The following is a 13,065-nucleotide window of genomic DNA, read 5'->3' as shown; positions in this document are numbered from 1 at the left end:
CACCTGCCCGTAAACGCCTGATTTGTGACATACCCACCAGGTGGAACTCGACTTTGTCAATGCTGCAGCAGCTATACATGCAGCAGAGGGCCGTCCATGAATACCTGTGCAAATATGGCAAGCTCAGGCCGCCTCGGCTTTTTTTCCCACACCAATGGCTGATCATTAAGGATGCATGCACTGTATTGTCACCATTTGAGAAGGCCACAAGGATGGTGAGCCGTGACAGGGCTTGCATCAGTGACACAATCCCTGTTGTGTTCCTGCTGGATCAGACTCTGCATGGCATTATGGACAGGGCACTGGAGGCAGAGCAGCAGGAGGAAGAGGAGGACTTCCTTTCCTCTCAAGGCCCACTTTATCCAGACACCATCATTCCTATGTCACAGAACACACAGGAGGAAAGAGGGGAAGAGAATGAGGAGGAGGATTCTGGCACTTTCATAGGCTTCGAAGAAGAGGAAGACATGCGTCAATCTGTAATCAATGGCTTTCCAACCCCAGGATCCTTGGGAGTAGTACATGGCTGGGAGGAGGAAGTTCCAGATGCTGTCATCTTGAGTGACCCCTAGGAGTCTGCTTCTCAAGCCTTGGCAAATTTGAGGCGCATGGGCAACCTCCTGCTTCAAAGCCTGCGAAAGGACCCAAGAATATGTGGCATAAAGGAGAAGGATAATTACTGGTTGGCAACCCTCCTTGACCACCGTTATACGAGGAAGGTCTCAGAACTCATCCCGTCCCCACAGAGAGTGCAAAAGATAAAATCTCTTGAGGACACGTTAAAGAGAATTTTATTGAATGTTTTTCCTGACTCCAGTAGGTTACAGTGTCATGGAAACCGTTGTTTTGAGTCTTCTGTTGGTCAAGAGAGGAGCGTTGGAGAAGGCGTCCGCCTAAGTGAGGCATTTCGGAATTTTTTAAGTCCTCGCCACCCAGGACTGCCAGCTTCCACATCCCATCGACAGCGTCTGCATCACATGGTGGATGATTGCCTCTGGACCAAAACAGAGGTGGAGAGCTTTCCAGCTGATGATCCACTGACTTACTGGGTCATGAGAATAGACCACTGGCCGGAACTTGCCCGGTATGCTATTGAGTTGTTGGGCTGCCCTGCATCCAGCATGCTTTCAGAATGGGCATTCAGTGCTGCAGGAGGTTTTCGTTACTGATCATAGAACACGTCTATCCACAGACTCCGTCGACCGTTTGACTTTTATAAAAATGAATCAGTCCTGGATTACCAGCTATGAAGCCCCTGATGCCGATGTCACTGATTAAGTCTTTTTGGGATGTGAAATTTCTGCAGGACTTCGAGGCTGCCTAGCTTTGAGGGTGTTTAATCATTTCATCTGGAAGAATGTTTTTGGTATAGGTTTCATGGGCACAATTAACACCCAAAGACCAGCAGCTGTTTGACAGGTGCATATCATTGCAATTTTTTACAGCAAGGCCAATTCTGGCTTTCATCAAGTTTACCTCTATAGGGTTAAGGTGGGAAGGCGCCACCGACACCCTAAGACCAATTTTTCTGCACATGTTTGACAGGTGCATATCATTGCAATTTTTTAAAGCAAGGCCAATTCTTGCTTTCATCAAGAGCACCTCTATAGGGTTACAGTGGGAAGGCACCACCGACACCCAAAACCAATTTTTAGGCACCCGTTACTTCTATACAAAGTCAAAGTGACACCAGAATGTATCCAAAAAATCTCTAATCTTGTTCCCAGTGCACTACATGGTGGCCTCATCATACACACTGGCGCCCCAGCTGTTGTTGTGCAAAATAAAGGCAGCTTGCAGGGAAAATATCATTTTTTTTTTGGCTTTATAAATGCAATTATTGCTGCAGCAGATTCTAGACACGGTACACATCTGCCACTTTACAGGTAGACTAAGGGGACCCCCCCCCCCAGGCACTATATTGGAAGGAATTTTTCATTTTTAGGCTTTCACATTAAAAATCAAAAAATCACTGCCCATTTAAAAATGACATTTTTCCAAGCTTTTTTTATTGATTCATGTCCCCCAGGTCAGAACCCGGACCCCTATAACCATTGTATGCCCAATTACTTGCATATAAGCCTTCAAAATGGGCACTTTTGATTTTTGACGTTCGGGTCCCATTGAATTGAATGGGGTTCGTTATTCGGGTCCAAACTTTCGCGGTGTTTGAAAGTTCTGGTGCGAACTGAACAGGGGTCCATTCAGCCCATCCCTACTCTTCACCCTACTCTGATGCCTTGACAAGTGACTGGGTGGGCTAAGGGATCTTGGATCGTGCTGGTACCGATAAAAGGAAGCTTTTACGGCGGACATACTCTTCTTGGGTATGGGGGTCCATCACACCACCTTTTGCAGGGATTGCAAGAATAACTTTTGATTATGGGTGTAGGGACCACTCCTACTTGCTCTGGTTGCTTCTTTATTGCCCTGCACTTGTCCTCATAGGCCTGGAGCACTGAAAGCCACACAGTTCACAGACCGCAGCCATGTGTCCGCTGGCCCGAATGTACATATTTGGCCAACAAGTGGGGTAAGTCCAGGCCTTTCAGGACAATCATGCCCAGCACAACAGGCATTGCTGGGTTGACTGGGCCAGGGGTCACAACTACCCCTACCCGCTCCACCACTAGGTCTTGATTTGAATCCTCACCCAGGTCGAACAGAATGGGTTGTTTACTGGCTGCTCTGAGGGATAGGCAGCTGGAGTCTAATTAATCTCATACTCCAAATCTCTGCACATAGAAATCATATCCTATGACTGTGACCTTTGACTGATGCAGTGTCAATCAGGCATGGGACTTCTTGCCTGTTGACCAGGGCAGCTACTGTTGGGCTCGGTGTGACAATGTCCTTTGACTTGCTGGGACTTTGTGCTGTTAGTCCCGGGGTTCATCCCTCTGCCCCAGTAGTCAGTAGTTAAACAACAGGCTGGAAGAGTTTCTAAACCAGACCGCTCACAGTTCTTGGATATGTGCCCGTAGCAGTCGCACCATCAGCACTTTGTCCTCCTTGGGATCCCTGCGCAGTGGGTTTTCACCCATATGGGTTTGTACTGAGTCCTTCTTACAGGAGACTACCTCCTGTGTCAAGGTATCCTCATCTACTAGGGCATTAATAGCCAGCTCCACCAACAGCCAGAACCTGGTATAGGCATGGGGCATTTTCTAGTCTCTCCACTTACTCTGCCTGAGGAATCTTGGAGCCACTGAACTTGGTTATTAGGATTAAGGCAGATCCTAGTGGAGCCATGCTGGAACCCAATCCTCCTTTCGCACCCGCTGCAAGGGACATGTCCTGTTGACTGCTGCCAAGTGTAGATAGGGTGAGGCGTGGTGAGGTGGCAATAACACACCCAGTCCAAGTGTGATATGGAGAACTTGTAATAAAGTAATGCAAAGGTAGTTCACATTGAACCAGGTGGGAAGTCTCAGGGATTCCAACAGAGTGTAGAGAGCAGGTATCAGCCAATCAGACAGCGTCTGTTATGAGGGGCAGAATGCAGCCTGGCCGTCTCATGCCAAAGCAGGATGATGAACAGAAAAGTAGCGATCTCTATGCTTTCCCTCCTCATCAGGAACCTTTCCCTGTCGCTAGTTCTGTCTCAATAGAATTAGTAGTATACACTTCTCCGATAATTCTCAGATAAATAACAATGGGAGAAAGACACTTGGGAGAGACCTAAGTACAATAAACACATTATGGCAGGCGACCCCAGTGTTTGAGCTGATTACATAAGCAATATCTGTACATGTTAATTTGAGGCATAGAGGCCCCAAATGTGTTTATGGAACCTCCAGTTCCTAGAGTCTGTGTGTTTTGGGGACATATGGACATGAATCCAAAGCAAGACCACTCCAAGGGTCCCCGTGCACATACATCCCAAAGAATAGTGTTCCCTTAAACGTCAGGGCCCATTGTCAATAGGCAAGAGGCCACCCTGCAGTCCTCTCCAAAAGCCTCTGTCCCCGTTGGATCTGTCACACCAGTCAATGGCTAATAACATTAGGAGGATGTTTCTCAATCTACAAGTGCCAGTGGATAAGAGCTAGGGCCATTCTCTCCTTAGACGCACCCAAGGATTTTGACTTTGTCGAGTGGCCTTACCTCTAGGAGGTTTGGGCTGGGGAAAAGGTTTGTTAATTGGGTACATGTTCTCTAGTCTGATCCCAGAGCCAGACTGCGCATTAATAATATCCTTTCTTCCTCCTTTTCTTTACATAGGAGCACTAGACAAGGGTGTCCATTATCTCCCCTTTTGGAGATAATGGACACCCTGGTGGAACCCTTAGCCATCCAAATTCACAAGGATGCTGCAATTCTGGGATTTCACCAAGGCTCTTTTGAAGAGAAAATTTCCCTCTATGCAGACTTAGGAGATACAGCTGACTCCTTGCAGACTCTGATGGCAACCATTAATTAATTCGGTGAATTCACCATAAATTGGTATAAATCCATCCTAATGCCCCTCGACCCACTAGGATTACCCCTCCCTGCCTATGCTAGTCAAATTGCTGTTACCACTTTTAAGTATTTAGGGGTGATGGTATCTCCTGAGCCCTCAGAATACCTCCAGCTGAACCTTTCCCCTTTGTTGGATAGGCAGAGTTTAAAAAGCGTGTTAACTTAATAAAGATGATCTGAGCCCCACAGCTCCTATATATTTTCCATAACTCTCCAATGTGGATCTCTAATAAATGATTTAAACACATTGATTTCCCATTCCAAGATCTCATATGGAAGAAGAAAAAGGCCCATATCACCTTAACCACTTAGTAAGTGCAGTATAGTAAGGATAGAGGAGGTTTGTCAGTTCTGCATCCCAGAATGTATTTTCTGGCTTCCCAGATGCAACAGTTTGCTGGTTGGGGACATTGTAATACCTTAGACCCCATACTCAGTTGATATCCCTGTCCAACTCTACCTTGCCTGCTAGCTACCACCTGAAGATGGACCTTCTGAGCTTTCCCCCTTCTTCCCCCACGGCAGTTTGTTAGGCTACTAAAGAGGCACTGCATATGTCTGGCCCTCTGTATTTTACCCCCCTATGGCATAACCCCAATTATCCCGAACTCTGCAAATTTATCTTGGCAACAAAGGGGTGTTTGTTTTTTATTTCCCAAGTTTTTAGTGCAACTATGATCACAACTATGATATGATCACTTATGCACTGAATTCTCATTGTCCCACAAGCAATTCTACCAATATCTTCAATTCAGACATGCACTACAAACCCAAAAACAAACACTTAATTTAACAGTATCTAGTTCAGTCTTAGTGACCGAGGTCCTACAATCCAGTGTCTTTAAAGGTTTGATATCCTGTATATATCTGGAGTTGTTGCCCTCCATTCAGAACCACACTTTGTTGAAATGCAGGGCTCGCTGGGTGGCTGATATAGGAGATATTGATGGTGATCAAAGGGACATGGCCCTAGGATCGATTCCTGTTACATCCCTATTGGCCTCACACAAGCTCTCACAGTTGTTTAGCCTTCATAGAGACTACTGTACACCCGCCACCTTGTTTGATTGGGGCAGGAGAGATATGCCACTGTGCCTTAAATGTAACATACACAGGGGTGATTTTATACACATGATCTGGCGATGCCCAAAGCTCACTTGGTATTGGACTAAGGTCCTACAGACTATCTCGAAGCTCGCGCCAAGTTTCTGTACCTCTAACCCCTTTGGTGTGCCTACTTGGAACTGTGGACACTAAAATCTACCCACCAGGTGTATACATTATGATAACTAGATTGCTATACTTAGCTAGGAAGTTAATTGATTCTGGATATTACCCACGGTACCTTCTAGAAAGAAATGGGTTGAGTATGTTAATTCTCTACTACTTGGTGAAAATGTAATCTTATTTGGCAGAGCTGGTTGGATTCTCACGGCCTCGCTCCTTCACAGCTAGTAATGGATAGACAAATCTAAGATGGTACGGCCCCACTGTTAAGGGGCTCGAATTGTTTCATCCACCTAAAGCATCAGTTATATTAGGCTTGTTCTGAGCTTATAGTAGAATATTCTAGGAAAACAGAAGGAAATTGTATTGTGCACAGCTTATTGAACTATGAGCTCTGGTTGATCTGTTTTTTTTTTCTTACATTCTCTATTATTTTACGTTCTATTTGCACAGACTGACGACTGTTTATTTTATGCATATTATGTATGATTCATACTGACTAATATGCTAATATGTCTTTGTACTTTTCAGATGCTTTTTTCATATTAGTAAAAAATAGTTTGGATTAAAAAAAACTGACTGAATGTGAGTATTAAGTGAATCATCAGTGTGAACCATCTGTTTGTTTCCTTCTCTTCCAGATGTTAAAAGAGTTTTGAAGAAGGATCATGTGTTTTCCAAGAAAAAGATATCCGTATACCCTTACTACCCATTGTTGGGTATAGCACTGTATGGAAAGGACGGACCATGTATAGAAATACCAAAGCCTATAGAGTTTAATATCAGTCCATACATATTTCAACTTATCTGTAATAATGAAGAACTAAAGAACAACATAGATGTGAAGATGAAGGATAAACACTGTGAGATCAAATGGCCAGCTCAAAATTGCCAGAATCCATTCCTTCAACTCATCTTCCCTCCCACCTTGTCTACCCATCTCAGGTCTGTGACAAAGATTGTACCGCAGTGGAGTGAGGATATTTATAATGAATTTGCACTCTTCATATCAAAGTTCAGAGTAATAGAGTATAAAATGGATAAGTCCGTCTGGGAAACTATTAGGGAACATGTCAGCAGCTCCACCTATAATGGAGTACTCATCAAACCTGACTTTGGTTTAGAGAAAGTTTTCTTGGCTGGAATGTCCAAGGATGTTACAAAGATTGACCCGACATTCAGAAAACTGATAGAGGAAACCACCAAAGTGGTGGAAAGAAAGAAACAAACCAAGACTGAGACCTTATCTATGTCTCCAGTTCTCTATCAGATTATGTGTAACAGCGGCCTAAAGAAGAAGATCATGGGCCAGGTTCCAGAGCTGAAGATGGACTATGATGTGCCAACAAAGAAAGCCCGTCTATCGGGACTGAGAGTTGAAGTGCTCACCGCCAAATGTGAGATACTCAACATCAAACAACAAATGAAAAGTAAACTCATCCAGATGAATCCACACCTCGTCCAGTTCCTGATGTCCACCGATAACGAGGAGCTGTCTTCTCTGCTCTTTGTACGTCACAACATTAACGCAATGCTGGAAATTGATGATGGCGTTGTTAGACTGATGGGTCATTCAAAGGAAGACTTGATAGAAGCAGAAAATCAAATTAAGGAAAATCTGCTCCACAGACAACTTTTAATTGAAGACAAAAGTCTTCTGAAAACTCCGGAGTGGAGAAGTCTCCAGTCACATCTGCTCCAGGAATTTAATGCAGAAAAAATCACAGTTCTAATAGAGGAATCTTCTTCTGGAACGGAGGATAACATGGTCATCGCCGGCCTGCCTTCAAATGTTCTAAAGTGTTACCAACAAGTCAGCGCTTTTCTGGAGAAGAACACTACTATAGAGACAGAAATTCCAGTTCAACCTTCAGCAAAGATGACGTTCATCTGGGAGGAAAGGAAGGAGATGTTGGAAAAGATAAAGGAAAATGTAAATGTAACAAAGAACCAGAACAGCATATGCCTGTCAGGATCACGGGTGAAGGTTCAAGAGGCAGCAAATGTCATTAGGGACATTCTGTACTCACTTCACAGTGATACTCTGTGTATTGAGAAACCGGGAGCCAAAAAGTTTTGTAAGGTCAATGAAGAAGTTCATGCTACAACCGCAAGGACAAATTACCATTGTGTGATATGTTTGGATGAGGCTGGTGTAAACGATGATCTATTTAAAAAATCCCAATTCCAGATAACTCTTCCAAATGGAATGACCCTCTCTGTATATAAAGATGACCTGTGCCGTCATAATGTAGATGTCATTGTTAATGTAGCCAATGAAGATCTGAAACATATTGGGGGTTTGGCAAAAGCTATTCTGGATGCAGCAGGACATAAACTCCAAGATGACTGCGATCAGATTATCAGGAAAGATGGTAAATTGTTAACTGGAAATTCAGTAATTACTGACGCAGGGAAATTGCCTTGCAAACAAATAATACATACAATCGCTCCCCGATGGGATGCAAATTCACGCTCCAGATGTGAACAGCTTCTACGGAAGGCGATTACCACCAGTTTACAGCTGGCCTCTGAGAAGAGTCTCAGTTCAATAGCAATTCCTGCTGTCAGTTCTGGAGTTTTTGGATTTCCTCTAAAATTATGTGTTGAGAACATAGTGGAAGCCATACGGGACTATGTAGAGACGCCGGGACAACAGAGCACTTTACAGAGAATCCATCTTGTGGATATGAATGATGAAATCGTCAACATTTTCTCTGAGGTTACAAAGGAAAAATTTGGTAACCAAACAAGCGCTGTGCCATCTACAGCAATGACACCCCAGCTGGTCACAAGAGTGACACAGAGCCCACCAGCACCAGTGAATAGAGGTAATGACAACACTGTGATGACCAAGGAAGGACTGAAGATCAAGCTGCTTCAGAAGAATATTGAGGACTGTTCGGTATGTATATTCTCCAGCACTTTCCTGCTAAATTAGAACAGTTTACCATGAAGGTTTTTTCCATTTATATTCCTGCTAAAGTAGGACTCCACTTTTATGATTCAAATAGAGGTAGGAAGGGTTAGAACCTCTGTTGCTTCTTTTTTCCTGTCCAAGTTGGATGGTAGAAAGTGGGGGGAATCCGCCCAACAGGGACACAGAGAGCAATGAGGTTCTCACTCTTTCCAAATCTGTTTACATGCTTCTTTTGGAGATTTTTTTTCTCCAAACTGGACATCAAGGGGATTTCCACAGCTGGATCCAAACAGCAGGGGAAACCTGGCAGATGTTAAGGCAAAAATACACTACTGCTTTTACAAGGTGTATATCAGCTTTTCTCAATCAGGATTTAGTGGATTCCTAGTGTTCTTCCAGAGGTTACTGGGGGTTCTTTGACCGTTGAGCAATTTCTGCCCCTGACAGTAAAGCCTGACCAATGATCTTTTTAGCTTAGGAACATTCTTCCCACTGACCACCATTGTAAGGAACATTCTTCCCACTAGTCACCAATGTAAGGAACATTCTTCTCACTGATCACCAATGTAAGGAACATTCTTCCCACTGATCACCAATGTAAGGAACATTCTTCTCACTGATCACCAAAGTAAGGAACATTCTTCTCACTGATCCCCAATGTAAGGAACATTCTTCTCACTGATCACCAATGTAAGGACCATCCTTCCCACTGATCACCAATGTAAGGAACATTCTTCCCACCGATCACCAATGTAAGGAACATTCTTCCCACTGACCACCAATGTAAGGAACATTCTTCTCACTGATCACCAAAGTAAGGAACATTCTTCCCACTGATCACCAATGTAAGGAACATTCTTCCCACTGATCACCAATGTAAGGAACATTCTTCCCACTGATCACCAATGTAAGGAACATTCTTCTCACTGATCACCAAAGTAAGGAACATTCTTCTCACTGATCACCAAAGTAAGGAACATTCTTCCCACTGATCACCAATGTAAGGAACATTCTTCCCACTGATCACCAATGTAAGGAACATTCTTCCCACTGATCACCAATGTAAGGAACATTCTTCCCACTGATCACCAATGTAAGGAACATTCTTCCCACTGATCACCAATGTAAGGGACATTCTTCCCACCGATCACCAATGTAAGGAACATTCTTCCCACTGATCACCAATGTAAGGGACATTCTTCCCACTGATCACCAATGTAAGGAACATTCTTCCCACTGATCACCAATGTAAGGAACATTCTTCCCACTCTTCACCAATGTAAGGAACATTCTTCCCACTGATCACCAATGTAAGGGACATTCTTCCCACCGATCACCAATGTAAGGAACATTCTTCCCACTGATCACCAATGTAAGGGACATTCTTCCCACTGATCACCAATGTAAGGAACATTCTTCCCACTGATCACCAATGTAAGGGGCATTCTTCTCACTGATCACCAATGTAAGGAACATTCTTCTCACTGATCACCAATGTAAGGAACATTCTTCCCACTGACCACCAATGTAAGGAACATTCTTCTCACTGATCACCAATGTAAGGAACATTCTTCTCACTGACCACCAATGTAATGAACATTCTTCTCACTGATCACCGATGTAAGGGACATTCTTCTCACTGATCACCAGTGTAAGGAACATTCTTCTCACTGATCACCAATGTAAGGGACATTCTTCTCACTGATCACCAATGTAAGGGACATTCTTCCCACTGATCACCAATGTAAGGAACATTCTTCTCACTGATCACCAATGTAAGGAACATTCTTCCCACTGATCACCAATGTAAGGAACATTCTTCTCACTGATCACCAATGGAAGGAACATTCTTCTCACTGATCACCAATGTAAGGAACATTCTTCTCACTGATCACCAATGTAAGGAACATTCTTCCCACTGATCACCAATGTAAGGAACATTCTTCTCACTGACCACCAATGTAAGGAACATTCTTCTCACTGATCACCAATGTAAGGAGCATTCTTCTCACTGATCACTAGGGATGAGCTCCGAGTTCGAGTCGAACTCATGTTCGACTCGAACATCGGCTGTTTGCCAGTTCGCCGAACAGCGAACAATTTGGGGCAAATTCGAAAGCCGCGGAACACCCTTTAAAAGTCTATGGGAGAAATAAAAAGTGCTCATTTTAAAGGCTTATATGCAAGATATTGTCATGAAAAGTGTTTGGGGACCCGGGTCCTGCCCCAGGGGACATGGATCAATGCAAAAAAAGTTTTAAAAACTGCCGTTTTTTCAGGAGCAGTGATTTTAATAATTCTTAAAGTAAAACAATAAAAGTGTAATATTCCTTTAAATTTCGTACCTGGGGGGGTGTCTATAGTATGCCTGTAAAGGGGCGCATGTTTCCCGTGTTTAGAACAGTCTGACAGCAAAATGACAGGTCCTTCAGGTCTGGTATGGATTTTAAGGGGAACCCTGCGCCAAAATTTCAAGGGTTTCTGCGTTGAAAAAAAGTTTGAGAAGGACTTCTCTGATGTAGTATACATGTGTACATTCATGCCCTATTCAGGAAATATAACAGTAGAAGAAGACCACACATAATTACATATTCATTATAATAAATATCACCTCTAGTCTTTCATATTTGGTTTCTCTTTCTTTCTGGATCTGGAACAAATTAGAATTACAAAGATTGTTATTTGTATCCTTTTTAATTGCAAACCATTTAACTCTTAGGATTTTTTTTTCAATTAATATCACTTGGTAATGCTTGTCATCTCTCTATGGCAGACGGATGTCATTGTGAACAGTGTAGTAGGAGCCGATCTGAACCTGAATAGAGGTGCCGTATCCAAAGCCTTGCTGAGTCGGGCAGGCTCTAATATGCAGCAACTCCTGAACGATGCAAGTCTTGGCACTCAGGCCGCACCAGGATCCGTGTTTAGTACCGACGGCTGCAATCTCAACTGTCAAGAGGTTCTTCATGTTGTGACCCCTCATTGGGACAGACAAGGAACATCAGAAACGGTACCTTCAGGCCCACAGAGTGTGGTGGGAAATTCTTTGGGTTTGGATTTATTAAAGGACTAAAACCTGATCAGTTTGTAAAGGAAACTTTCACTTAACTTAGTAAATGCAGTAAAAATTGGCATTGCAAAGAATACCCAATCACATACAAAGTATTAAAAAAAAAAAGGATTTTTGCTGGTACATGATTGGATGGTTGATACCAAGACAACTTCACCTTATTGCAGATGTTTAGTCCTTAGATGTGGTGACTGCATTCTTTTTTTTTTTTTCAGGGTAGTGGGGGAATTTGGAAAGTGGCAGTTGTGTGGGGGTGGTGGATGGATGGTAAGGGGGGAGCATTGGTGGGAGTATGGGGAAGGGGGAGAATAGGGGGAGGGAAATGGGTGGAGGGTGTACTGAGCCAGAGCCCACTGTAGTATTTAATATTAACCTTTAGAAGAGGGGTAAAGAAAAAATAAACAGTGTTTAAATCATATCAGAGACAATATTTAAAGAGCTTCTGGGGATACGATCATTTCTCAAGGAATGCACATTATTCCTCTGAATGAACTCAATCCGACAAAACCAAGTTTTCCTATAGGGTTCTTCATGGTGTTGGAGGGATGAGGTTAGATCTTCCAATTGTTGAATTTAAGATATGGTGGACCTCCAGAGAGACATCAGTAGAGAGTATTAGGCCATACTTTTAGTTTTTTTTGTCAATTGGAGACACATCTTTTTTTATACAACCATATTCTCTGATCTTGTGAATGTTGTTATCTCTTTCAACAAATGTGTATCTCATTATATGACTGAAAGCATTCTAGGGGTTTTTCAAGTCTCTCATTTAAAATGTGGAGGGAGAACTGCAGTTTATGTTGGAGAATCAGATAGATCTTCTAGACTATTCAGTGTTGGTCTAGATTTAATAATAATAAAGAGCAGTGGCGGAACTACCGGGGTCGCAAAGATCACACCTGTGACCGACCCTGGAGTTCCGCCACTGTGGGGGGCCCCAAGAGCCTGGACTGTTGCTCCCCAGCAGCTGCAGAGCTCTAAGCTGAGAGAGTCTCTCTCTCACAGCCCAGAGCCAGTACTGACAGTTGCCCATACCTCCCAACTTTTTGAGATGGGAATGAGGGACACCTATCAGCAAAAGTATGCAGGCATAGGACGCATCCCCTACCACGCCCCCTTAAAGGAGAATTGTACAAAAAACAAGATTGATTAAACCCACAAGTGCTTTTTTACCATTACTATTCCTTTATATTGTAATTTATAACTGCAGCAATTTAGAAATCAGATGAAAGATTTAGCACTGGGAAACACTTTTTGATGGATAAAAAGTGCATTTTATATACAACTATATAGATCAGACCAAAATGAGGGACAAATGAGGAGGGATGAGGGACAGAGGGACATTGCTCCAAATCAGGGACAGTCCCTCAAAATCAGGGATCAG

General features: G+C 43.3%; 1 protein-coding gene across 1 annotated transcript in view; it reads left to right on the top strand.

The window, feature by feature from the left end:
• LOC141147313 (protein mono-ADP-ribosyltransferase PARP14-like) overlaps positions 1 to 13,065 on the top strand; it is a 113,107-nt gene that overhangs the window by 51,612 nt on the left and 48,430 nt on the right. The window contains exons 6-7 of the mRNA XM_073634529.1: positions 6,333 to 8,596; positions 11,385 to 11,621. Coding sequence (XP_073490630.1) covers positions 6,333 to 8,596; positions 11,385 to 11,621 — 2,501 coding nt within the window. The remainder of the gene's footprint in view (positions 1 to 6,332; positions 8,597 to 11,384; positions 11,622 to 13,065) is intronic.

Source organism: Aquarana catesbeiana, linkage group LG06 (genome assembly GCF_042186555.1).
Source record: "Aquarana catesbeiana isolate 2022-GZ linkage group LG06, ASM4218655v1, whole genome shotgun sequence".
Classification (NCBI taxonomy): domain Eukaryota; kingdom Metazoa; phylum Chordata; class Amphibia; order Anura; family Ranidae; genus Aquarana; species Aquarana catesbeiana.
Note: the sequence above shows the minus strand (reverse complement) of the source record. Positions and strands in the feature narration are given on the sequence as shown.